Raw genomic sequence first — 25,905 nt, 5'->3', positions numbered from 1 at the left:
CTGTTTTTTTTCCTCAAGATTGCAAGCGGTACTAGACAGACAACGTACCACTTCAAAGTATTATATTAAAAACAACTCTTCTGGCTTTATAGACAAACATTAACGTTAAACATTTCCCGCTGCATGCAAACAAAAAGTTTGTAAAAAAAATAAATAAATAAAAAGGCGAAGATGTGCCGCTTGCTTTAAAATGCATAACGTTGCCACGGAGAAAAAGGGGCAAGCCGGCCAGACTTTATGAGTGAATACGAGCTGAGGAGCACCCCCTCTGGCCCGGGGCCAGTTAACATGTCTGCGCATGGCTTCTCACCACAGGGGGAGGGCCCTTTTCGTCAAGAATGTCCCGGCCTAAAATAGAAAGACCCGGCGCTTCAGGTTTTTTTTTGAGTCGTCACATGAGAGCTCGCAACACAGCTGGATCACTTATTTATTTAATTTTTTTCTGTATTAGGTAAGTTCTCATCAAGCGTGAGAGTGGAAAACCGCAGGTGACCGACGCTCGATGAGAATTCAGATCCTGCCAGCTATGTTACCTTCAGCAAGGCCTCGGGATCATCGGGATCACCCGGGATCACCCGGGACCGTTTCTAGACATCATATGATAAAGTTAGGACTCTTTCTTTCCTTTCATGTGAAGATAATTTACTGTCCCGGACCGTGCTGGATAAATCATCAACCCTCTTGAGACTCTGACACGCTACAGTATTATTATTATTTTTTAAAGAACATTTCTGAGTAGCGATCGAAGGGTGGTGAAGATGATGGACGGATGCTCAGCGTGTCGCGATGAAGACGTCCGTAATACTGCACCTTGTCGGTTGATCTCATTTTGCAGCAGCTCCTCCATCGCCTCCTCTTCGGCAATGTCCAGAGGCGTCTCACCCTCACTGTTCACAACTCCCACACTGGCCCCTTGGCTAATGAGATATCTGGAAAATAAAAACAAAACAAAATAAGTAGCAGCAGGAAGCGGCATCTAATAAAAAGGGAACATCAAGTTGACTTCTGCACTTTAAAGTTTGACGCTTTTTGGCAGAGTGAAGAGGAAAGAAGACAAATGTCACGTCTTTTTATAGATGAGGAGGTCAGCAGATGTATACTGTTGCTTTTGGCTCAGTGCCGACATTGGTTGACACGACGCCACATCTGCATCTCCTGTATTTCGCATCAAACTTCGAAAAATCAACAACAGAGGGCTTCGAAACCAATCAGAAAGTCTAACTCGACGAGGCGAACGAGGTGTTTTTCGAGTGGGATTTGCGTTTCAGGAGCAACCAGGTGGGGTTTTCTTTGACATTTGCGGGGTGTTGCAGCGTGAATTTGTCCCCCGGGATCAGACTGTCAATACAGTGATGTTCTCAGGCGTCTTGAGGGGAAAAATAAACCTCCAGCACAAACAACCTGAAATGTGGCACAACGGCTCTGTGGTTCAACCGTCAGATTAGAAATTTAACAAAACATTTATTTATTTATTTATTATTTTTTTCCAATTCAGATCTTGATGTTCAGAAAACGATTTATTCTAAACCGAATGAATCGCAGCTTTTGTCTGCGTAACCGTTCATTCAGACTCGTTATCTGAAGGCAGAATCAAACCGTAAAATCCCCTTAAAATAATATCGGACAACCAAAACACACATTCAACACAGCCTTTGTGGCTGCTTACGGATTTGAACCCTTTATCTACTCCCCCCCCCCGCCTCCCGGCAGTGATTCAAGACATTTTTACCCATTCAGCATCTTGAAGTTCAGCTGCTTCCAATTACAGCCGTGGTGAGACTCAGGCCCTTCTCATTAGACCGACACACCACTTGAAAAGCACTCGGTGCCTATGACTTCCTCCCAAATGGCAAACGGACTGCAGTTACATTTCAAAGTTTTTGGTTTTTATATCTTTTTGATTGGACTTTCTATTCTGCCTATTTTAGCTTGGCTTCACTGGGTTTACACTCACACCCCCCCCCCCTCCCTCCCCTCCCTCCTCACCCCCGCGGGCTTCGTAACCGACCCCTGCAATTACACGACTGCGGTGACAACGAGGGGCGCACAGAGACGGCCCTTCTCCGCAGCCCCCGTCGTTGTCAATAAGGATGCCGGGGTTGAAACGGGCCTGCCGAGAGAGCTCGCCGCCCACGGCGGGTCCTTTCCGAGCGTCCCTCGGTGACACGACGTCTCCATTAGTCGCCCAGATCGGGACAGCCAACTTGACCTTTTCGTGGCAAAAGCGACAACAAAAAACTTGTTGTTTTCTGTAACTCGAACTCGGAGCCGACGCCGAGAGCCCGCTGAACGCAAGACTTCTCCGTCTGAAACTTGTGTACACAATTTTTTTCCTTTTTTTTTAATAAAATGGTTTTAATATATCACTTTCCAACATTTTTTCTTCTTCTTCCAGCTGGTTGCACATTTTAGTAAAATATCAATAATGAGGATAAATCTCTCGCCAGGTTCCTGTAATGTAACACAGAAGCTAAAGCAGGTCACAGCATACTCCCAATATGCTGAACAATGAGTACAACTGAGCTCCTTCAGCCCCCTTTTAGCTTGTTTAAATATCCTCTGATAACATCTCTGCGCTTCTGTTCTGTGCCCTACGAGCAGTCTTATCTGAAAAAGACTAGGGGCAAGAAGAAAAAAGAAAAGAAAGAAAGAAAAAAAAAAAAAAGCTGCATGCAACTCTAGAGCTTGATTCCAGATATAGTGGGTGACCCTGATCTCTCCATATTTGATTACATCACCGTAACAGTGTGTGTCGGCGCTATCAGATGGGCTGCCGCTCCTGGCTAATTGTGCTCGTGAGAAAAATGACGGCTCTTGACATTTTGATTCTGGCCCAAGCGAGCTAAAATGGCATCATGGGCACTTTTTAAAAACACAAATAAATATGCCCCAATTGGCATACGTTGAGGATGACGTAGTCCAGGCCATTTGATTTATATAGCCCAATCACAAATCACAATGTGATGTATGTAAATGGGCCTTGGACTCGGTTCAGATAAGGAAAACTCCCAAGAATTCCCGAGATGCTAGTCAAAGCATTGTTCATTTCACCGCAACAAAAAAAAGAAAAAGGTGAAACCGGTGAAAAGTGCTGCGAAGTGTTTACATACGCAACCTTGAAATGATCATAGACTAGATCTAAACACACACACACACACACACACACACACACACACACAGCGCAGAAATACAGCTAGAGAGACAGGGGTCATGTACGAGTTTCCCAGAGGGCGACAGGGCAGCGGAGGCCTCAGCTGGAGCTCGGCCACGTCGGTCCTCATGTCACCGTGTGCTCCGCAGTCCAAATGAAACGGTACCTTATTAGCTGTACCTTCGTTTGGCAGCCTTACCGAGCCGACCGCTCGGACACGTTCACATAAACTGCACACCGAGAGGTTCAGAGAGCAGCGCGGCGGTTATGAAAATGTACAGAAACAAAACAGGATGCAAGAGTGACTTGGCAGAAATCGAACCCGATGATACTGCTTGTGGCAACTTTCTTTTTTTTTTCTTCTTCTTCTTTTTAAACAGGTGCTGACAACACTTACTCTGCTATGTCTAGGTATCCGCAGGAAGCTGCAGCGTGGAGGGGGATCCAGCCCTCGTTGTCAGGCTGGTTGATGCCGGCTCCATGCTCCACCAGGAAAGTCACCATGTCAGCATTGTCATCTATGCATGCCTGCAGGAGAGAGACAGAGAGAGAGACAGAGAGACAGAGAGAGAGAGAGAAGGGGGGAGTGAGGCTAAAGAGCAAGGATCGCAACCTGCCCAGTGTGTCTATGTGTTAATTCCTCGCCGTGCGTGCGAGCTTATGCGAGTGGGATGATCTGCGCTTCGGTTACAAACATCTTGCGCTTGATAGATTGCAACGTGGGTCCAGAATCGTTGGGGAATTTTGGCAGCCGGAGCGTTCCCTGAAATGCCTCCACAGAGCAGAGGCGCCCGAAATACCACACAGCATAGTACTGCTGATGGAGGCGCTGAGGTGCCGTGCGTGTGTATATATATATATATACACACACACACATACACAAATATACACTCATACTTAATGCAGAAAGTAATGGAATTAAAATACTTCCACAGACTGCTTTTACCGAAAAGAAAATCTGCTTTTCACATTCATCAAATATTTGCCAGCGCAATGCGCATTCCTCATATGCTGAACAGCTGATGAATCACGCCATTAAATCCACATCTGTGGTTGAACTAAAAGAAAGTGAAACCGCTTTGTTTGGCAACGCATTCAACGCAAGAGTTCGCCCTCCTAATTTAAATCAATACTGATCATTAGGCTCCTTACGTAACGGCAGGTCTCTTGCTTCTCTTAACAGGCAGGGAATTGGAGTTACCCGACGAGCATCTGAGGTACGACCACAAAGGTTTCACATTAAAAGACTTCATTCGCCTCAAGTCAGGGTGACGCCGAAGACCGTCTGGGCCGGGCGATAGCGACAGCAGCACGCCGATCTGCGGAGGGAGGCTCATCTGATGGTATTTCGGCAAAAATAATTTCACTCTGCATAACATTTTAAAAAAAAAATTTAAAAAAAGAAGTACGGAAGATAATCTGCAGACCACCAGCCAAAATATCATGCACGTGCGAGAATGACCCGTGTACGTCCTTAAATGTCAACCAGGAGCACGGACGAAGACCCCGAGTGCTCTGGGATTTATGCAGGACTAGTGCGGTTTATTGGTGGGGGATTATTATAAACAAGTAGAGCAGCAATAAACGATTCATCTTTACAAAAAGACCCAACAACTGGTCGATTAATCGAGAAGATAACCAACAAAACAAGCAATTATTAAAATAATCCTTAGTTGCAGCAGTGTAACTTTCTTTGGCGAGAACCACACACACACACGCACATGACAGATGACACAATGAAAACACAAGTGATTCCCACAGAAACACAGAGCAGCTGCCAGTGGGAGGGCTCTAATTTAAGATCTTCTGACTCATGAGGTGGGAGATGCTGTTCGTTCACCTACATTATGAATGTGAATTTGCACCAGCTGTAGGAACACTTTGGTTAAATGTCATACAATTACTCGATGCCCGTTTGTTAGTCAAGTGTCCACTTGACTTTTTTTTTTTTGTAAGCTGCATTTCATTCTTATCAGAAAGGGTCAATTATGTTAAAAGGCCCGACAAGTCTATTCTACACCGAGTATTTTTTTCCATGCGTTACGCAAGCGATGAATTGGTGCTTATAGTGCTTCTGCACTTTGTATTTGTTCTTTGATGCGACCAGGAGGCGATCTGACGCGTCCGTCCTGGGTGGCCGAGGTGTTTAGGACAACAGTCATGTAGCTGGAACGTTGCCTCTGGTCAAATCCAGATGTGGACATTTGTCAAATGCCATCACCAGTCTCTCTCTCTCTTTCTTCTCCACTGTCCCCAAAAATACTTTTTTTTTTTGCTTGGTTTTTTTTCATAAAGAAGTCTGTTTTTAGCAACATGCTGCCAAGAACTTGCACCACCGTGAAATATCTCCTGCGAACACAAGTCTAGCAGGATGTGCTTACTGTTGGGCAATACTTCTAACCACTGAGCCAGGCAAAAAAAAAGAAAAAAGAAATTGTTATCGTGCATTTTGAAGAAGTAACATAAACCTTCGTCCAGAAAAGTTACGACCGCTCAAATTTTACATTTGTTGTTTACCGTATGTTTGGATGTGGGGGAAAAAAAAAAAAAAAAAAGTACATGAATACATTTCTATTCTAATTATTAAAACTTGCACGTAATTCATACGCAGTCAGGCAATAGTGGCTTTACTGCCCCACAACGCCGAGTTGTCACCATCCAAAAGAGGGAGCGAGAGGAAACGCAGCACAAGAGAGGCTGCAGCGCACTTTTCATTCAGCACACACCGAGGCCCCGAGGTTAAGAAGCTGTCTCGCGTCAAAGACGCATAACAAAGTTACCTGCAAAGCACTGATCATAAATCAACTCCTCAAATGGGGGGGGGGGAAAGACCATCTTTCTTTTCCACTGTATTTGCAGCTGTCCTGAACAAAATACTCAACAGTAAAAAAAAAAAAAGGAATATCTGTGGAATCGCACTTTCAATGACAGCCAGCGCAGTAAATCATCTAAAAGAGAAACGCTTTGAAATTCAAAATAATTACAACATATTAAAAACAAACTTTGACCCCCCCCCCCCAGTCCCTCCAACCCATAATTGAACACTGTGCCTGGACTGTTTCGCTCTCTCTCTCCTGGGGTTGCTATGACAACAAAAGCGTCGGCAAGGGAAACAGACACACATGAACACACAGCGGCCTCACGTTCGGGGCACACGACTATCTGGCTGGAATCCTTGTCCAAATTTGGGCCGTTTACAGCGCCAGAGCTGGAGAGTGCCTGCAAAAGCCTCGCCGAGCTTATCTGACAGTGTGTGTGTGCGATGTGGTTTCGTTGCATGTGGGTGCTCAGTGCACTTTAATGTTTTTTTGTTTTTTTTTTATAAAGGTGGAGATGGACTTTAACAATCTGACGTGTGCAGCTCTAATCGCTAAAAATGTGACTTTTATGGGTTTGTTAGTTTGTTGCCGTCATGCGTAAACGATGTGACCGTCCTGTTCCCACAACACATGGCAGCTCGTGGTCCCCTTTCAAGTTCACCAGTATGTCGTGTTAACAAAAAGGTGGACACGTGGTTTACAGCTATAAAAAAAAAAAAAAATCAAGCATTAGGACACTCAGGACTTTTAACAGGATGAATCCTGTCACTCGCGTTCGTTCGAGTGCAACTAACAAAGCTTCTGTATAATTCTATTTATCATCATCATCATCATGTAGAAAGCACATTATCTCGGGTTCCTATTTTTGTTTCTTTTTTTTTTACAGGCAATCACCGTCTTTGGTAGCATGCATGTCCTCCAGAGACTCATCCGCAAAGCAATCTGCTGCCTTGTGGGATTTGAAATAAAGACAAGTGGCCCCTTACGGACAGCTGAGTGAGTGTGGCCGAGTGCCAACCAAGGAAGTAAATGAAAGCCAGCTGTCTGATTGGCTGTCCAGTTTAGTGAATCAAAGATTTTACCCTTTAGTAGAATCTCAAAAATGTTTCGCCACCGTTTTCCTCATTCACAGACGATGACACAAATGGAAAGCACAGAAAACCCACATATTTATAAAAAAAAAAAAAAAAAAAAATGTTCTTACCAGCAAATTAAAAAAAAAAAACAACATCTAGATAGATTTCAAATGGAAGTAAATTATTAGGTTATTTTCTTTTAGCAAACTAATACCGCATCTTCCAGTTACTGCCTTGCTATTTCCCCTCACGTTGCTGCAGTGTATACGAGTCTTGGCTGTCAGACGGCCATCAGCTGTGGTTTGAGTTTTATCTTCAAACGAAAGATTTTTGTTTTACATTGGTTTGGTGCGTCACGAACCTTTCGCAAGTCATGCAAGTCAGCATTTTTTGTGATGGCTGTTAAAAAAAAATAAACCATCTTCCTGCTTCTAATCTGAAAACCCTCCTCCGTACCCTCATCTAAATCCTCCCCCTCAGTCACTCCCTCCGCTTATTATGTCTTCAAAGTCCTCCCCTCGTCTAAGAATGGAAACAAGCCCCTTAAGGTGAACACGGAGATGCCCGTGACCTCCCCCGTCTGTGCGTCACCAGCCTTTCCTCCGCTGGCTCCTCCCAGCAGCTACTGGAGCCCAACAAAGGTAATCTCTTAATGGCTGGGATTGTCTGTGGTTGACAGGTGGCAGAGTTTCCGCCCGCATCAAGAGTACGCTTAGCGTCGTAGCCGAAGAGACAGGAGGGAGAAGAAGAAGAAGAAGAAGAAAAAAAAAAACACAAACGAGATGAGACAGAGCACCACAATATCCTCAATCCTTATTACCAGAGTGTCGTTGTATAGAAAAGCCTGTAACGCACCTCAACCAGCAAACTCCTCAACCAGCACGAATGTGCAGGGAGGAGCTGTAACGTAAAAAGGTTCCATGTTACATATAAATCCACAAAAACAAATTATTTCGTAACCCACAGCAGGCAGTCAAGACTGAGTCAGACAGAGGAGAGGATGAGGATCTGACTATTAATCAAAGTTATACCGGGAAACATTGTGGGACTTAATCCTGTCTCGCACATCCCAATCAGCCCCCGACTGACGTATAGGACCTATACTGTGCTCGCAGGGAAAATACTCAAGACGTGTAGTGACTCACCGGCAAACAGACACGAAGCCATTTAAACCCGTTTGGCCAGTGTGCCTCGGAGAAGAGAGGAGGCCTTGTCAAGCACGAAGGCAATAAGATGCATGGCACCACACAGTGAAAGAAAGAGGAGGACCAACATATGAAAATGGAGGTGATAATGTGATTTCTTTTTCAGAAATGAATGTCATCGATGCCTCACAATTCATCCTTAGAGAAACAAATTCTCACACACACACACAATCATAACAGGCTGAAGACACAATGTTGGATGTCACCTGTACCGTCAGACAAGACAACGGGACGATAGACGTTGCTGCTCTCTCTAATAAAAGCTCCTCCATAAATGGAAACGGATGATTGGGGAGGGGGAGGGGGGAACTAAATCAAGTGCTAAACTAATCAAATCGACACAGGATTCTCCTTTTGATTGGTCGATAGGAGTTTAATGTACTTTGTGTGGCGAGCTCCTGAAAACAACGGTGTTAATCCATTCGGGTGTGAGGGATGCGGTTTGAAATTAAGTCCAATAATCAGATGGCTGTCAATGGCGGTCAAAGGTCCGTTGTGATATGACAATCCATAAACTACAGAGAGTGGGGGTCATTAAAAAGGGGGCGTAAGGGAAATGCTGGCAACTTAACCACCACTTCCAGACGGAAGTGAACTTGCTCTAAATGCTCTAAAATACCAGAGGAGATCTAAGAGCCAACATTGCAGGAAATGTAAAATCCTGCAGTATTTACCGTGATGCTTTGCAAAGCCTCTTTTACCCTGTAGGTCGTCGCAGATCACAGCATCTAATTTCACAACAGTGGGTGGCTTCCTGCCATGCCTTTCTCTCTCCCCCCCCAACTCCTTAAAACAGTTGCTCTAAAAATCACAAAGTGAAACCAGTCCCCTGACTCAAAAAAAGCTGATGTGGAGCACCTCCAGCAAACATGACACAAAATATACTGTTGGCAAAGGCAATAACCAAGTCGCCAGGCCTGAACAGCTGTCACAAAGGCTGTGTATATGCAAATATCTTGGCACAAGGTTTTAAAAAATTTTTTTTTAAAGTAACTGCACGACTCCCGAGAAATTCCCGAGAAAGAAAAGTAAGTTAAGCGGGACTACGTACATCTATCAGCCACTGATCAGTTAACAGCACCACCAGTTTCTCAGACAGCCGCTGAAGGCAGCGCTCTGGGCAAACCGCTGTGAGACGACATAAAAAAAATTAAAAAAAAACAATGTTGAAAGGAGCATCTTGAGGTGCCATCTTTCTTCTTTTTTTTTTAACCTCTTACAGGCATGACTTTCAGCTGTTATTGGAGCAGTTCTCATGATCTTCTATGGCCGCAAAAAAAAAAAGAGGAAATGGTTTGTATTGCTATTATGTGGGTGCTGCTGCGATTGCGGTCTCCAATTTATATTGTCATTAATAACACAGTCGATTTAACATAAATTAATACGACACTCAAGCGTGGCAATATTAAACTACTCGTCCAAGAAAGTGTTTTGAATCTATAGTACAGTCACTTCCTTTTGTTCCTCTTTTTTTTGTAGATGCAATGGCTAGCATGACACCAGACTTTACATTATTGCAGTAAAGAGGCGGTGACTATAAACATGACTGGGATGGGTGACGAGGACAAAAACAAAACAAAAAAAGCAATTTAAAATGGTTGGTTTACATTTCAATCCATTTTTTTTCCCAATCTTCATAGACTTCAAAACCAATAACAAAATAGCAGTACTTGAAACCACGGATATCATGACTTCTGTCTTTTTCTTACACCGCTGCCAAGACGGCCACATTCACATCTTTTGCTGATCAACATCTTGTAATGTTTTCAAAATGTCAACATTACCCATTATGAAAGTCTACATGAAGTAATGCTAAAAACCAAAGCAGCTTACCTGCAACAAACTTATAAAACCACAACGCTGTCAGCTTCTGTCCGTGTGCTGTAAAAGTGCAACAAACTTCTATTGTACCAATCAAGGCCATAAACATTGATGCCATTTGGTCAAATTTCAAATTTTTGCACCGTTTGCTTCATCAGTTTAGTCAGACAAGCCAAAAACACTTTACAAGACACGGTCGCCCTCCTGCAAAAGTAAAAAGCTCTAACTACTGTGTGCGGATGAAGAAAAAAAAAGGGTTCATTTATTATCTGGTGGGACATTGTGCGGCGAGCTGTATTTAGCAGCACTCCACCTCAAGGAGACACTTGAAGCCACCTCCCCTCCTTGACTTCCTTCAGTGAGCACCCTCAGATGGCCGACTCAAGCACCCTGGAGAAAGCTGCCGTTTCGGCTTCTGTACTGTTTACTACTCGGAGCGGCAGGGAACTCGGTGGCACGGGCCGCCAGGCCCCCCCAGCCCTTTCCCCCTCCCCATTGAGCTAGCAGCTATTTCGTAGTCAATGACAGTATCAATGGTGCACACCCGTGGCAGCACCCGTGACTGACAGCGGTGTGCCTGGGGCGTCACGGGACCCATCATTTGGTACCACGGATGAAGTCTCAAACAGGAGAACACAAGCCAATGCAGTTGGTCATTAAAATATTCATGTACGCTGAATATCCGACGGGTTGAAAGGTCCTGTGTAAGTCTAATGTTACATACAACAATAGCTTTCTATTTGCTCAGTCACCCAACTGAGAAACTGCTGAGTATCATGTTTTGAATCTAAAAGGGCTGTGTGCAGTTTTGGCCGATAAAAAAATAAAAAATAAATTAAAATAAATAAACGTGTAGAATTTTTTTTTTTACAGAACTGTTACCAGCCTACCAACAAATATCAACACAATGGCAGACGCAACACGTTTTACCGCCGCATCAGCTATAATGTTTTATACATTATTCAGTCACACCCTTGTATATGGGGTTTCTTATCCTTATCTGATATATGGCGACATTCAGCTTATAAGCGTGCGTCTGGCGCTGTAAAATCGTAGCACACGCAGAAATATTCAAATCCTGCAAATCTTATGTTTAGTTGCTTGTTATAGCTACATTACCGTTAATTAGTGCTTCGAGAGATGAAGTAACAACAAGATCTCTGTATCAGGTTGACATATGAAGTGTTGCACTGAACATCAGTTCCAGCTTTGTTGATGCATTAACCATGAAGGGGTCAGAAAAGAAAAAAATATATATAATTGTGGTATCTAACCTTGCACATACTTTAGATTTGAGCTTTTATTGCTGAAGGCGGTGAATGTTTTTCAGCTCAACCGAGACGTATATTTTCAGGAACAATGTCCAGATTGCTCAGGATAACCCACAGACCTCACAGGCAACAGTTTTTCATCGGGACAACTGAACTGAAATAAATGGCTCTAATAAAAACTCCCCAGAAATGTCTATAAATTATGCCATATTCACTAAATGTCAAATACCAACAGCAATAAACCAGAAGGATTATTAAAGTGATGGAGGGGGGGGACTGTGTAACCTCAAAGCCACAAAAGGCTTTGAGTGACTCTCACTGCGAATGCGATTAGGATTTTTTTTGCTTTGGGATCAAAGCACCCACACAACCACAAAGACGCTCTTTAAAAGCCAGAGGGGTGATACCACTACGATTCACTGCAACACGACTCTAAACAAACACACGACTCCCTTTGTTGGTTTTCGCCGTGCCTCGCGATCATCTAGTGCTTTCAGTGAGGCCGTCGTTATTTTTGGTGCGACGTGGGAGGAGTGAAACTGCTGTAATTTCAGCGGCGAGATAGACGATGGCCGAAACCCTCTAGTATCTGACGGGAAGGCCGGAACATTATCTAGGTATTCTGGTGTAAGGTTTCTCAAACGTTGCACGCAACAAATCGAGAGGAAAAGAAGGCTTGTAGGCTTTCAGAATTGGAGCTCAAGGCATCCACAATAAAGCTTAATAACATAGGACATTTTGTTGTTGCTGTCGTTTTGGCTCACGGGGAGCTTTCTCCCATAAAAAGCAACAGTGCGGACAACAAAGGAACTTCTGCTGGAACTCTCCGATTTTACTCCTCTCAGCTTCCCCTCTACAACTTCTCTCTCTCTCTCTGTAGCTTCTCTCCAGCCAGTAAGCAGCGAGGCCCTCGACTAGCATACCAGTGGAGAAATTCCCAGATAAGTAATACTGCTAGCCTTGGGGCTTCAGGCATCAGCGCTCTGGCCACTCCTCGTGGGCTACGTCACTGGCTCAGAGGCGCACAGCCACTTCCACAAAAGGAATTCCTTCTTACCGCCTGCATGTAAGTCTGAGTGTGTGTGTGTGTGTGTGTGTGTGTGTGTGTGTGTGTGTGTGTGTGTGTGTGTGTGTGTGTGTGTGTGTGTGTGTGTGTGTGTGTGTGTGTGTGTGTGCTAGGTCAACTCAGGCACAGAGCACTGAGATGGACATGTAAAAATACATCACAACAGACCTGCAAAAGAGGGATTGAATGATGATTGGGAAAACTGTAAAGAGGAGAGCGTGATGGTGGATTTGGGAAGGTGGTCTGTAAATGTGTGTGTGTGTGTGTGTGTGTGTGTGTGTGTGTGTGTGTGTGTGTGTGTGTGTGTGTGTGTGTGTGTGTGTGTGTGTGTGTGTGTGTGTGTGTGTGTGTGTGTGTGTGTGTTTACGCCTGAGACAAAGAGCTCACAGCTCCCGTGCTATTGGCAGGGTTCAGGAGGCCAGAGGGTACAAGGGGGAGGGTTGAAGCGCTGGGGGGCGACCAGCTGGGTCCCTCCACTAGATGAGCTCTGTTGGGAGCTGTAACCAGACATAAAACACACACACACACACACACACACACACACTTCAGTGCTCTAACTGCTGCTGCGCCTGCTACCGAGGACGACCATATATGGCCCTGGGATTCCCATGGAAAAAGAAGACCAGGAGTGTAGAAGAGGGGAAAAAAGAAAAGAAAAGAAAAGAAAAGAAAAGAAAAAAATACCGGCAAGATTGTAACTGTATGTTTCACTTGGGCTTTCGCTGGGCAGCCAAAACAATAGCTCCACTTGAGAGCCAAGTTTGTGTCCATGTGAAGGGTCCAAAGGCGAGAGGGGGCACCCGAGGGGTGGAGGATGGGGGGGGGGGGAGCGAGGGGAGGGAGGTCAGATAGCCACAGAGAGATGCAACCTCTGTTGATATTTCCATATAATAGAACCCTTATGTGGAGGCTTCTATACAGAGGGCAGCGGACAGCTCAGTCAGCACTCGCTGACAGTCAGTCAACTAAAGAGGCATTGAGCATGGGCGACGGTGCAAACCCTCCCCCCCCCTCCTCCACCCACCCCCACCACCCCTCCGGTGATCTGGCACTATGTCACCCATCGCACCAACAAGCTCCAAACCCAAGAGGTTAATGGAGAGAGTGGATGCCTCGTGGGCATTTTACCAATTTATAACCAGTGCCAGCATGAATATGGATCATCACCGGAGTAACACGAGGAACGCAAAATGGTTCTTACACTGTCACGCAAGGAAAAAGACCAATTCCACCAATTCCAGGTGGATCAAAATAAGATCAGTACAATATGATCTAAACAGAAACTATAATATTTCCCCATGTGAACAAGCTTAATAGAACTGCAGGTGTCTGCATGGCGAGTTTTAGTTATTTTTCCTTCAGCCAAGACAAAACTATCATCCATAGCGAGACTTTCACTCCAGGTTGAGTCTGAAATAGCAAGCTGGTAATATACAGATACCGTGAAGACCCCAGTCCTCTCTACATGACAAACAAAAGAATCAATTCAGCTCCCCGTGCCACATGTAAAAAAATAAATAAAACAACAACAACATGGGAAGGAGGCATACTTATTTGCCCAGCTTTAGGGAAGCTAGTTGTACAGATAGTTGTACGAATACGTGTGTACATGCGTCTCCGTTAGGCCGGTGTCAGTGATCGAGGGAGTAGAAGGAGCAGGCTCACGAGCCTCGACGAGGAAATGAGAAAAATAAACAGCCACTTCCTGTTCCTCTCTGGCCTGAAATCTCCAACACCCAGATCCCTCCAACCATCCCCACCTCGGTAAGGACGGATGGGCAATAATACCCCCTTCTTCCCCGCGTTCTGGGCCCAAAAAAAAAAACACACGGAAGAAAAGGGCATCCATTTTTACTGTCCGTCAACCACACTGAATAAAGACAGATTGATCATTAGAAACATTCATGATTAACATCTAACATTAGCTTCTCGATTAGATCTTAATATTTTAATTTTTTTACAGAACATGAATCCATAAAAGACGCAGGGTCTTGATATTGAGAATCATACCATAACTGTGTTTTACACACACGTTAATTAATTTTCTATACAGCAGCTTGAGTGGTTTTGGTTCATTAATTATTCATTTTACAGTCTATTAACGTCACAGCTTGATTGGACGCAGTGACCTCACATTCATGCTCTATAAAACATGGAATAAAATTCAGTTGGAGGACACAGTAATAACATTTTGTAATGTCATTAGCTCCTGTTTTGCAAACAGCAAACGGAAGCGGTCCATTCTCTGCGGAGTTCTTTATATTAATGTTATGCTATTTTAATGAATGATCAGTTTTACATTTGTTGAAAATAGTCCAAATGGCAACAAGCATGAAATATTTGAGACTATCTTGGAATTTCACAACATGGAAAAAAAACAACTACACAAAACAACATCAGCATACAAGCGCACACAGAGGGCGTACTTGCGTAAATCCATTTGTATCACAAGCCCAAGTACTTAGACAGACGAAGTCCGGGCCCATTTACTGACAGCGGCATTTATCTGCAGGAAGAGTATCATCTGCATGCGCTTACCCACAGGAACACTAATGGGGTAGCATCACAGCAAACATCAGGTTCATTCAATCTCATGGCTGCTCGTGGATCAGCACTAACAAAAATCAATGTCAATCAAGCATGAAAGGAGGAGCGTTACACTAATGTGGTCCCCCAAGATGGGTTTTTCAAAAGAACTAGTAAACTTGCCTGGAAAAACTAAAATGCATAATGCTGAATTTACGTGTTTTTTGGTTTTTTTTAGTTGCCGGGCAGGTTCTGTGACAGGTGCAAGCGAAATGAACAATAACGTTGTGTTACTGTTAAACCAGAAGAACATGAAGTCAGGTTATGTGTAACGGGCTCGTCGCCGTTCTTCACTCGGGTTCCTCATTTCGTCAGCTGGAGGTGCAGCCATTTTGAGAATAAATGGAAAGAGTGCAACCTCACCCTTCCACGCAGACAACAAATGGACACGCGTTGCCTGCTTTAATTGTACTCCCTGCTCTGTAAGACAATGAGGAATTCACCGTCTCTGGGTCCAGGTGTTTTCAGTTGAAAAACAGCTCATAAAAAAAACAACAACAACAAAAAAACACGCTCAGCGTGAGGCGTGCGACTGCCGCCAAGCAAACAACAGCGGGACGGCTTCGAGAAGACCTGGCTTAGGTAGAAGACGGGCACTGTGTGCCACAGGGTGGAAAAAAACAAACCAAAAAAAAAAAAACCACAAGCTGAAGTCATCCCACAAACATTTCACAGCAGCTCAATACTATGCACAGCTTGAAAAAGTGTGTGGAGGGGGGGGGGGCCAGACAGACAGAAAAGCAGGCGGCGGTCGTTAATCTGTTGAAGCACCTGACGACGTCCTTTACCGGTCCGTCTCAACACGCCGTTTATCATCAGCCTTTCGTGACATTCGACGGTGCAGTGAGAGACGCCATCTAATGTACGGGTTGATACGGACCCGTCAAAGACGGGCACGCTGACATCATCAAAACACAGTGGGGAAAAGGCGCTGGTTTGAAATAGCAGCCTTTGGTTTCAGATCAGCTTCTCATTTTGCTAAATTCTTATACTGCAGTACTGCCAGGTTTCAGGAATGCACTAATTACATCTGGCCACGAACTAAAGTGTGACATGAAAAAATGTTCCGACACGAAACGCACTTCTGGGCAAGGTCACGTCCGTGTCAGCAGCCCGGCTGTCTAGTCAGCACTGCTCAAATACATACATTTATATACGTGGCAGCAGGTTTGCTCTACTGAGGAATTCTGGTTACGACCCCGGGTGAACCAGTTCCAACCTGCAGCGATGCTCATCCGAAATACTTCAGAAACCCTCGGCGTTGCAGATCCGCTGGATGTTTCTCGTATTTTCCCCCCTTTCGGTAACGCGGCAGCGTTCGTGCAGGAAGTCGGGATGCACGCGATCCATCCAGACCGTTTCTCTGAAGGCCAAACACTTTCAAGTAAACCCAATTAGATCAAACGAAACGTACAGTCTTCCCCACTGAATTGAAATATATATTTATTCTGACATAATGATGCAAAAATTTAACTCGACACCCCGTGCGAGGAAACAACATCGACGTGTCACAATCGGCAGATGACCTGGCGTGTTGCGAAGCGTTGGCGCGCAAACGCCACAAGGACTTCCTGCAGTTGATTATGGGGTTGGTGGAGAGGCTGAATGAAACAGTGAGTGAGGCCAGCTTGACAAGGAGAGACCTGCCAATTATGCACAGGTAAAATACACATGTTCCGGGGCCTCCCATTCTTAAAATGAAGGCTCTCGGTCATCAGGCAGGCGAAAGATAAGCGCTGCAAGTGATCCACTCCAGGCTGGAACGCATTTGATGGCAGATGCTTCGTAGGAAGTTAAATGGAGGGTGTCATGGTTGTTTCATATTAGCGCATGTATGGTGCAACTGTCCCGATTAATAACTAAAGCACTACACAGCCGTCGGTACTAGGGAGCCACTGTATTCCTTCTCCAACGGTCTGTTTGACTCAATACAGAGGTTACAGTTCACTTCTGCAACGCCTGCTTTGCTTCATGTCGTTAATAACTTCATGACGCAATCATTTTTTTCCCCTTTACTCTACTCTCTTCTAGGCCTCTACAGCTGCGACACTGTCTGAACTGATAATTCGTCAGATTTATGCATGACAACAACCAGAGGCTAAATGAGGATACATTAGAACAAAATGAAAACGTGATCAGTCTTTTGTGCGCACAGCACAAAGCTGAACTACGTGACTCACTGTAGGTTTTCCTCCGACAGGTTTTGAGATCAGGTTTGGAAACATTTAACAAAGATGCGTCGCCAACGATCATATGGAAACACAACACTGTAAGCAGTAATTAAGTCCAAATATCAGACGACAAAACATGACAACAGCTGGTCACAGTCGAGGAGGACTGGCAGGTGACTGTTCGAGCCAGACAAAAGAACAATAAAATCAAGACTGTCTAGATTCTAACCCATGAATTATTAAGTTACATCTCAATGTATTCAGCAATGTGTTAGAAATGCATGAGTGACTAGCTAGTTGCTCCTGTAAGATGGCCTTAAAACATAACAAAGAGACTGACAGCCATTCGTGCAACCTTTTGCAAGAAAAGTGATCTGAAGGCGGACTAGTTCTAAAACAGGCCAATGTCCTGGACGGGCAGTAACTGCTGAACACAGAGACTCTGTAACAGCCTAAATACTGGAGCATGTTACTGTAAAAACCCAGCAAACTATTCCTATTTCATTTAGCCAACATTATAAAATGCAATTACCTTCATCATATTTACTCGAAGGCTATCATCCTGTCAATAAGTCATTGGCTAGAAATTGGGTCAACAAAAAAACCCAAAAAATAGGCACATCAAAGCCCCCAACAGGTGCAACGGGTGAGCTCATGAGTTCAAAATAGAAATATCTAAAAAAAAAAAAAAAAAATAAAAAAATATCTGTCATTTATAGTACACAACTGCCTAATGACACTAAAAAAAAATAAATTTAAAAAAAAACCTAAATTAAATGCTTCCAACTCAAGTGTATTTTTTTTAACCTTTATGTTCAAGAAATAATTCATATAAAATAATCAGTCATGCTCTACAACAAATGTGCCATCAGAAAAGTTTCCGTTTCAGGAAAAGAACATCCATCTTCCCCCTAAAATCACCTGAAAACAGACGATTTCAGCGACATTTGAAAGGCGTGTATGTCCGTGCATACCAGAAAGCAGTATGTTTAAAATGCTTCACATATTGTACAAAGCTTAAAAAGACCTCCGAACTAAATCTGCATGCTAAACAGTTTTGCTTTGTCATCCGGGCTCATTTTCCGGAGGCTTTTAGGCCACATGCTGTACAACCCTTTACAAACCCCACAATCTGCTGAAAAACTAAAAACAGCACAGCGCGTTACGTCTCATCCTCAAAATATGTAATCCTAGGTAGTCTTTATCTGACACTCATCAGATCTGAGAGCTGTTATGCAGGCAGATCACCGAGCTGGAGCCCCTACAGATTTTTGTGGATTAAGCCTTTTTCTTGGTAAAACGCTCACCTGCATCCCTATCGTGTAGGCTGGCAGAGCAGGTGAGAGCAAACGGGGAAGATCTATAATGCAATGTGACGCACACATGTTTTGCTTGTCTGAGCCAAAGGGGGCCTTCTCCACATGAGATGGCGGGACTTTCTCCCCCAGGCAGACAGTCAGGGAGGCTTGGGGTCTGCAAGGGGACGCCATGCCGCCTTTATCAGGAGGACACGGGGACATGTCAAAGGCATGTTTTGCTCCTCTCACTAGCCGACTGCAAGCCTCGGGCACAGCTGAGAATCGCCGAGGTTGGGGCTGGAGCGAGATCCACAGCAATTATGTAATGTGTTAATATGACTGATGCTGGTCTGGATGAAAAGAAACACACGCGCAGCCACCTCATCATCTTCCACCACATGCTCTGCAATTGTTCCATTACAGATTCATGAGGTTGATTCTCATTTTCGAACTGTTGAGCACTGCCAAAGACTCTCTGTTCAGTCTGTTATGCAACTCCCACTCTGTCCATGCAAATCCACCAACACAAGTGACTAGGAACCTTATGAGTCGTTGTCATGGAGACAGTGCAAGATAATGTTCATAGACTCCAGGGCCATAATGAGGGTGTGTAATGTCAACAGAGCGCAGGCATTGTAATGCCCAGCTCTGACATGTTAAGCTGAGCTGAGTCCTGTAACCTCGGTCCTGGGGGATCAGCGAAGGCCAGGAGCGCTTAAGCAAAAAAAAAAAAAAAAAAAGTTCAGGTGTAGGTCAGTGTGGAGATTTTCCTCTGTGGAGGCGACAAGCCCTGGTTACCTCCACTCTAATTGCCTTGATGGAGCTCAGTGGGCAACAGTCAGCTGGGGCTTGGCATCTTATAGGGGAAAGGCAAGCCAGAGAGAGAGGGAATGACTGGAGGGGAGGGGTTTAGGTGACAGCTGAGGAATGTCTTCCCTGCTCTCCCTTTGCTATGGTTTCCAGCGACCGTCATGTGAGGAATGCGCGGACAGGACTCGGTATGTTACCCTCCTGAGATGAGTTTAGCCAACGGGATCTGGAATCTCCACTTGTCCACTGGACCCCTCATTCACTTGTACATCCCCTCCACCATCCACCATCCTCGCAGTCTGTGTTTGTGTAAACCAGTCTCAATCACATAAAAGAAAAAAAAAAAAAGAAAAAAAAGGAAATAAAATACAAAATGAAACGCAACATATGAATGTGTTTACTGCTCCTTCAGCAACAACTCATTTTTGAAAGTGACAGAGGGGTCACAGCACAGAGACACAACCTAGGGCCTAAATGTGAGATTATACCAAAGGCCGCACTACAAAGCGGAGCTACAGACACTGAGTCATACCCAAACTTAGTATCATCTCCTGAAACACAGTTAGGACAACTTGTGGCGGTGGTATTTATAAACCTGCACCAGTCACCAGCCCCGGGAGTGATATTGCTGCACCCAGTGAGAAGCGAGTCCTCATGTAACAACATGGCACACTTCACAACAAAGGCAGAGGGGTCAGTCACTCACCAGGATAGTTATCCTTTGGAATTTTTGTCTGAAATCAATAAGAAAAGCATGACAAAGACATTCAGGAAAAACAACAGGTGCCCATCTACTCCTCACGCCATCTAAGAAAACTATCATCAGCATGACCTGGGATTAGCTCTTCAAATACAAATCCCTGTATCACTCTTGCTCAACTCCTTTGTAAGACCCCCAAAACCCAGGGATCACATGCTGGCCAGTATCTCTCTCACACACACACACACACCAGCAGCTTCTCATCTCCAGAGATGGTTAGGTCTGGAGAGCGGCACTGCAAATTCTTTCCTCACTCTAGCTCATCCCTGGACATCAGCCCAAAAAAAGGCAACGTTTCCACCCAATGAGTTTGCACGGTGAAGGGGGGGGGGGGAATGCTAATTCCACATTTAATTATAGCAGACAATGAGCACAGAGAAAGGTTGATTTAGTAACACTAATAAAAAGCCTAGAGAAAATACCCATGCAAAAAAGACAATGACCTACCCCAGAAAACTCAACTTTTAAATCGGTGTACTGGCGCAAGTCTTGGGACAACAAAACAAAAAAACAACCATGTAGCAAGGTGATGCACATAGCAGCAATCACGCTTACTTAAGACGAGACATGTGGACGTGAGTAATGAGGTGACATCATGGGAGATCTGTGCTTGCATAAAACATTTAATGTGAATTCTTCTGTTAATCCTTAGATTATTCAAACACTATTGGAGCAAGCAGAAGGAGAAACAATCCTTGCTGATGCGATAAGAGAAAAGGCAAATGCTTTTTTCACACTGGGGGGGAAAAAACAAAAATCAATGCACAAATCCACGACTAATAATAATAATAATAAAAAAAAAAAGGTTTCTGTGCTTGATGCAGCTGACAGATAAGTGTTAATATAATTTGAGTTGTAACAAACATGGCCAGGAAAAAAAAAAAACACAACACTTGTGAATCGAGACATTTAATAGTTTGAAATAGCTTCATCCACTGGGCACCAACCTTGACGACGACAACAACGAGGTGCCATTTTCAGTTGTTTTGGCTGTGGAAGTGCACACAGCGGAGGAGCTAGTAAACGGAGCTTAGCGGGGCAGATAGCTCACATCCCGGCCAAAAAATGGCAGAGCATCAACCACACGTGTGCTTCTGGATGAACACACGACGAGGTCACTAAAAGTCAAATTTGGAGACCTCGAAGTTAGCGCTGACGTCTTTTTTTTTAACATGTCAGCTAATGAATGAATTACCCTTAGCTACCCCCCTCCTCCTCCTCCCCCCCCCCCCCCCCCAAAAAAAAACACACAGCTAGCGACAGTTATCCTAGCACGCTAACGTAGCGTTAGCATACATTTCGCTTAGGCTGCAATCGTTAACTACTTTTAAAAAAATAATAATAATAAATCACAAGTTTGATTAATATTAATAATTCCCTGACGTCAGTGTAAATATTACCACCAAGTGGCATCCAGCTGACGCCTTGCGATGGTGACGAATGACGTTTACAAAACTAAACGCTTAGCCTAGCTTCCTTCTCCAGAGAGTAGCCCAAGTCGAGCTGGAAAGCGTTTATCAACAAAAACATCTTTTTTTTATTATTATTATTTATTTATGTTTTAATCCTGAAGTCATTTTTATTTTTTTATATATATATATTTTTGTTCCCGGACAGCGACTCAAATCGGTGACAACATTTACGCGAAACTCCCAAACTCACGATCACAGCACCGCAAATGACCAATAATAATAATAATAATACAAATAAATTAAAAACAAACGTTTGGATGTAAATTTACAAACTTAAATAAAAATAAATTTAAAAAAAAAAGTGACCCAACGTTTTCCATTTGAAATGCAAAAAAAAAAAAAAGCAGCAATTAGACCGCACCGCCGACACCGGGGGGAGAGACTTCACCGAAGGCGAGAAAACGAGCACAAATGTCGGTCGTCGTCTCCCCGGAAAGTGAAGCGGTTCAACTTTTTTTTTGGGGGGGGGGGGGGGTAGGAGGTCGCTTCTCGGTTGTTGTCGCCTTGCCGACTCGATAACGGAGCCCGCCGGGTTCATCATCCCCTCAACTCTCGCGTCGGGGAGGAAGGGAGGAGGGAGGGATGGGGGGAGAAAAAAAAAAAAAGAAAAAGGGACGAGTGTTTGCTCCGGGGGAAGGTAAACAACGGGATGAGAATGGCTTCCATTTGACAGGTGCTCCGGGGAGAGGGGGGGGGGCGAAGCGGTTTGTTAGCAGCGAGCCGATATATGTATAAATATATATTTTATTTTGGGTGGTGCTGGTGGTGTTTTTGTCTAAATGGGTGCCGGTGTCGACTGACGTTTTTAAAACAGCCATTAAAAAAAACCGCACAAACCTGGTGGAGGGCGGTGAGACCGTCTACGTTGGCGTAGTTGATGTCGGCGCCCCGGTCGAGCATTCGGAGCACCTCCTCGGTATCGCCGCTCGAGCAGGCGGCCAGAAACACGGCGCCATCGTCGAACTTCACCTTCGTCTTCTTCTTCTTCAGAACCGGAGGCTCCTGGTCCGTTTCCGAGCCCAGCCATCGCTTTAACTGCTCGTTCCTCTTCTGCTTGGCGTCCGCCATCTTCATCCCCCTCCTTGTCTCGGGCTTCTTATCGTTCTCCGAGAGAGGATATACTTTATAGTGCCACTATCCCACAGCGCACTGGGGCGTGGGAAGGGAGGGCTGGAGAGGAGGGAGCGGGGAGGAGGAGGGAGGAGGAGGAAGAGGAGGAGAGGAGAGGAGGAGGAGGAGGAGGGAGCGGGAGGATTGGTTTCCATAATCTCGCGAGAGTTTGGCGTTCAGGAGCTGCAGTATAACGTCATCATCAACAGATTATGAGGGGAGAGTGAGCAGGGTAATCCCTTATAGACTGTGTACACCAAATAAAACAAGAGCACTTGGAAATATTACATAACACGCGGGCTCACAAGCATTTTCTGGGAAAGCCACTGTTGCATATTGTAGCTGGGAGCTGTTTTCTGAAAACTATAGTTTAGGTTAGGTTAGGTCGTTACTTTATTAATCCCCAAGGGGGCATTTTTTTTTTCGCTACAGCAGCATACAGAAGCAATAAGATAATAATAGAATAATAGAAAAGCAATAAAATAGCAGTAAAAAAATATTAAATATAAAATGCACAGTATATACAGTACAGTATATATATTATATACAAACAACCAAGAAACACTGTTTACTCTGATACTGCTGGGTTATAGTTCACCTCTGACAGTGGTGGATGTAGGATGGAGGCTATTCAAATTCAAACTTTATTTTTCGACACCACAGATCCATAGAGAAAACAAAACATATAAAATCTACAAGATAAAAACAAGTATTCATCATTCAAATTAAATTTAAAAACAGCTCGTGCGTATGCCGTATCTCCAGTGTGTTCAAAGCTGTGAAACAACGCATGAATCACTTCACAAAATCTCACCACAAGGTCCAATTTACTTGTTGTTTCTCAAGCTTTCGGCCATATCTCCTGGACTTTCTTCAGCAGTGTTTAGCTGTGATGAAGACAGTTCAGTTGTGGGTGCTGCAACATGTCTGAGTTTGGGTTAGGAAAGAGATCAAGCACTCAAACAATTATTTACTAATCTCCATCCGTTAATTTTATATAAAGCCCCAATTTTTTTCCAGCCTGTCTGCAAAGTCATATCATCATTGATAATATTGCACAGATTGACAACATGGTGCTTGAAGAAATTGGGAAACTGTATAAAAGACACAAAAAGAAAGGAAAAGCATAAAGATTAGATAACAATATTGAATCAAAACAGCCCAACAGCACAAACTTACTCATATGTCCCTGTGCCAACCTGGAAATCTCCCACCCACTACTACTCTCTTTTCCGATGCTCCATCCAGCACTCTACATGCTTCTGAGCTTCATTTTTATGGACTGAATTACAAAATATTCATTTTCCATTTGTATTTTCACAGGTAGGTAATGAACCAAAGACCTTAAGGCCCATCTTTAAAACTACATTAGTTATTTGTATCATAGTGTTTATCTATTCTCTTTTCAGTTATGTAATTGTGTAGTTGAATTTATTTTTTATTTAACTTCATTGTATTATTATTATTATAGTGATAATGAACAAATACACAGAGGTAAATTGTCTTTTTTCTTTTCATTTCCAGAAATGTTATTTTGTCACGCTCGCTAAACAAACTTACATTTTAGAGGTATTTCCGCTTTCTCCCACGCATGAACGATTTAATAAAATGGCTATCCCTTACTTTCCATCTAACAAATTTCCCACTCAGGGAAAATAAAAAGCCTTCTTACCGCAAAGTACCTGCAATGATTTGATGGGTAACACTTGAGGTGCTAGGAATGTCTCGTGGACTCGAGCAGCAGGGTGGTCCAGCTCAACCTGGAGTAAAAGCGAGGTGGCCAGGCATAAAGTGTTTTTTTTTATTTTGGCACCACCATGTGTTATTGTTGGCAGACACCCATGTGTACTCAGCAGGGGGTGCGGTAGTGCCTTCTCATATGCAACTTGTGGCTACGACATGCAGGAACTGTTTTCAGTTTTTTTAAGACCGAGGTGTCACTACAGATGATAAATATGTTATTTTTCTGTTTGAAGACATTTTAAAGATGCGCTTGATTAGCTACCATCCACCAACTGAACTTGAAGTTGACGTTCCGTATTACAAGCTGTTCAAACAAAATCACGATTCAGAACATTTAAACAACTGTGACCATGAGCCATGAGTAAAGGCAGAACCATTCATCATGTCACCGAAACTAAATGTTGAACAATTGAAGTGATCTACTGTCTGCAAGCGCAGCAAACAAGACTAGAGGACTGTCGTTATTGTAAGAGAAATGTCATGGGACATTTCTTCTGGTTCTACTGAGTCACAGGGAGACGGAGCAGCAACGGCGTCAGTGTCAGGAAGCCGGAGGCCGGAGGCTTCAGTGCGCTGATATCAGGAGGGTTGGAGGGAAACCGATGCTGCTGTTTTGGAAGAGAGAGCCGACCTCCCTCCACGGAGCGAGGCGAGCCATGTGGGCCGCATCCAGCTCTGAACGTAAGGAAGGGTGTGCTGTGTGTAGGTGTTCGTGCATCTGTGACTGCACACAGTTTTATATCCTGCAGCACAGACAGCAACAACAAAAACAAAACATGCTTATCTGAAAGATTTGGTTCACATGTTTCAAATGAAGGGATTACATTTTCCAGTCTCCATCGAACATGTGACTATCTTGCACTGGATATGTGATAGCATCCTTATGTATGTTGTAAAAAGAAAGCATGTGCCCTCAAATGCTTCGTGATATCTACCAGCTTAATTGGCAGTCTTAACATTTTAGGATAGTCGAATATGGAAGCTACAGCTATTACATATTGTTATTATTGTTTACGTCTTACTGGTGATAATACCTGCAGATGACTTGCCATCAGTTTGCATCAAGTAACCACTAAAGATACATTTAAAAATACTTTTCTAAGCACAAATACTTTGTCATTGTGTGGAACTGTACACCAAAAACATTTGAAATTCAATTTAAGAGAAAATATGTACCATGTGTGCTCTGCATTTTACTGCCAGTCTGCTTACACTACAGTGTCAACTACATGGTTATGTAAGTGGGGGCCTCTTGTTGGAAACTCTAATGTATATCGGCACACTCCACTTAACACCATTTAAACATTTTGGATGCATCCTGTTTATGCTGTACCCCCCTCAGCAGCTGTATTTACCTCAGTCATACAGTATATACAGCACATTATGGCTGCTTGTCATGTGGATATCAATAATTAGAAAGGTCACTGACGTGAAAATTGTCAGTCAAATTTCTTCCTGAAAATCAATGTGACACCAGAGAATTCATCAGGATTTCATGGTGTGTAATAAGTGGTGGGCTGTCAGAGGATCCTTTGACTGTTTTGCG

At 43.9% G+C, this 25,905-nt stretch overlaps 1 protein-coding gene across 8 annotated transcripts in view; it reads right to left on the bottom strand.

The window, feature by feature from the left end:
• ppp1r12a (protein phosphatase 1, regulatory subunit 12A) overlaps positions 1–22,668 on the bottom strand; it is a 50,032-nt gene extending 27,364 nt beyond the window's left edge. For all 8 annotated transcript variants that reach the window (XM_069710998.1, XM_069711002.1, XM_069711005.1 and 5 more), the window contains exons 1-3: positions 22,344–22,668; positions 3,549–3,679; positions 811–929 (exon numbers count right to left, since the gene is read on the bottom strand). In XM_069710998.1, the coding sequence (XP_069567099.1) occupies positions 811–929; positions 3,549–3,679; positions 22,344–22,580 (487 nt within the window). In that variant the 5' untranslated portion in view covers positions 22,581–22,668. The remainder of the gene's footprint in view (positions 1–810; positions 930–3,548; positions 3,680–22,343) is intronic.
• Between the last annotated feature and the right edge of the window lie 3,237 nt (positions 22,669–25,905).

This window comes from Brachyistius frenatus, unplaced genomic scaffold, assembly GCF_029030835.1.
Source record: "Brachyistius frenatus isolate BFR_SWC_R1_liver_20210118 unplaced genomic scaffold, ASM2903083v1 Contig_96, whole genome shotgun sequence".
NCBI classification, from domain to species: Eukaryota; Metazoa; Chordata; class Actinopteri; family Embiotocidae; genus Brachyistius; species Brachyistius frenatus.
Note: the sequence above shows the minus strand (reverse complement) of the source record. Positions and strands in the feature narration are given on the sequence as shown.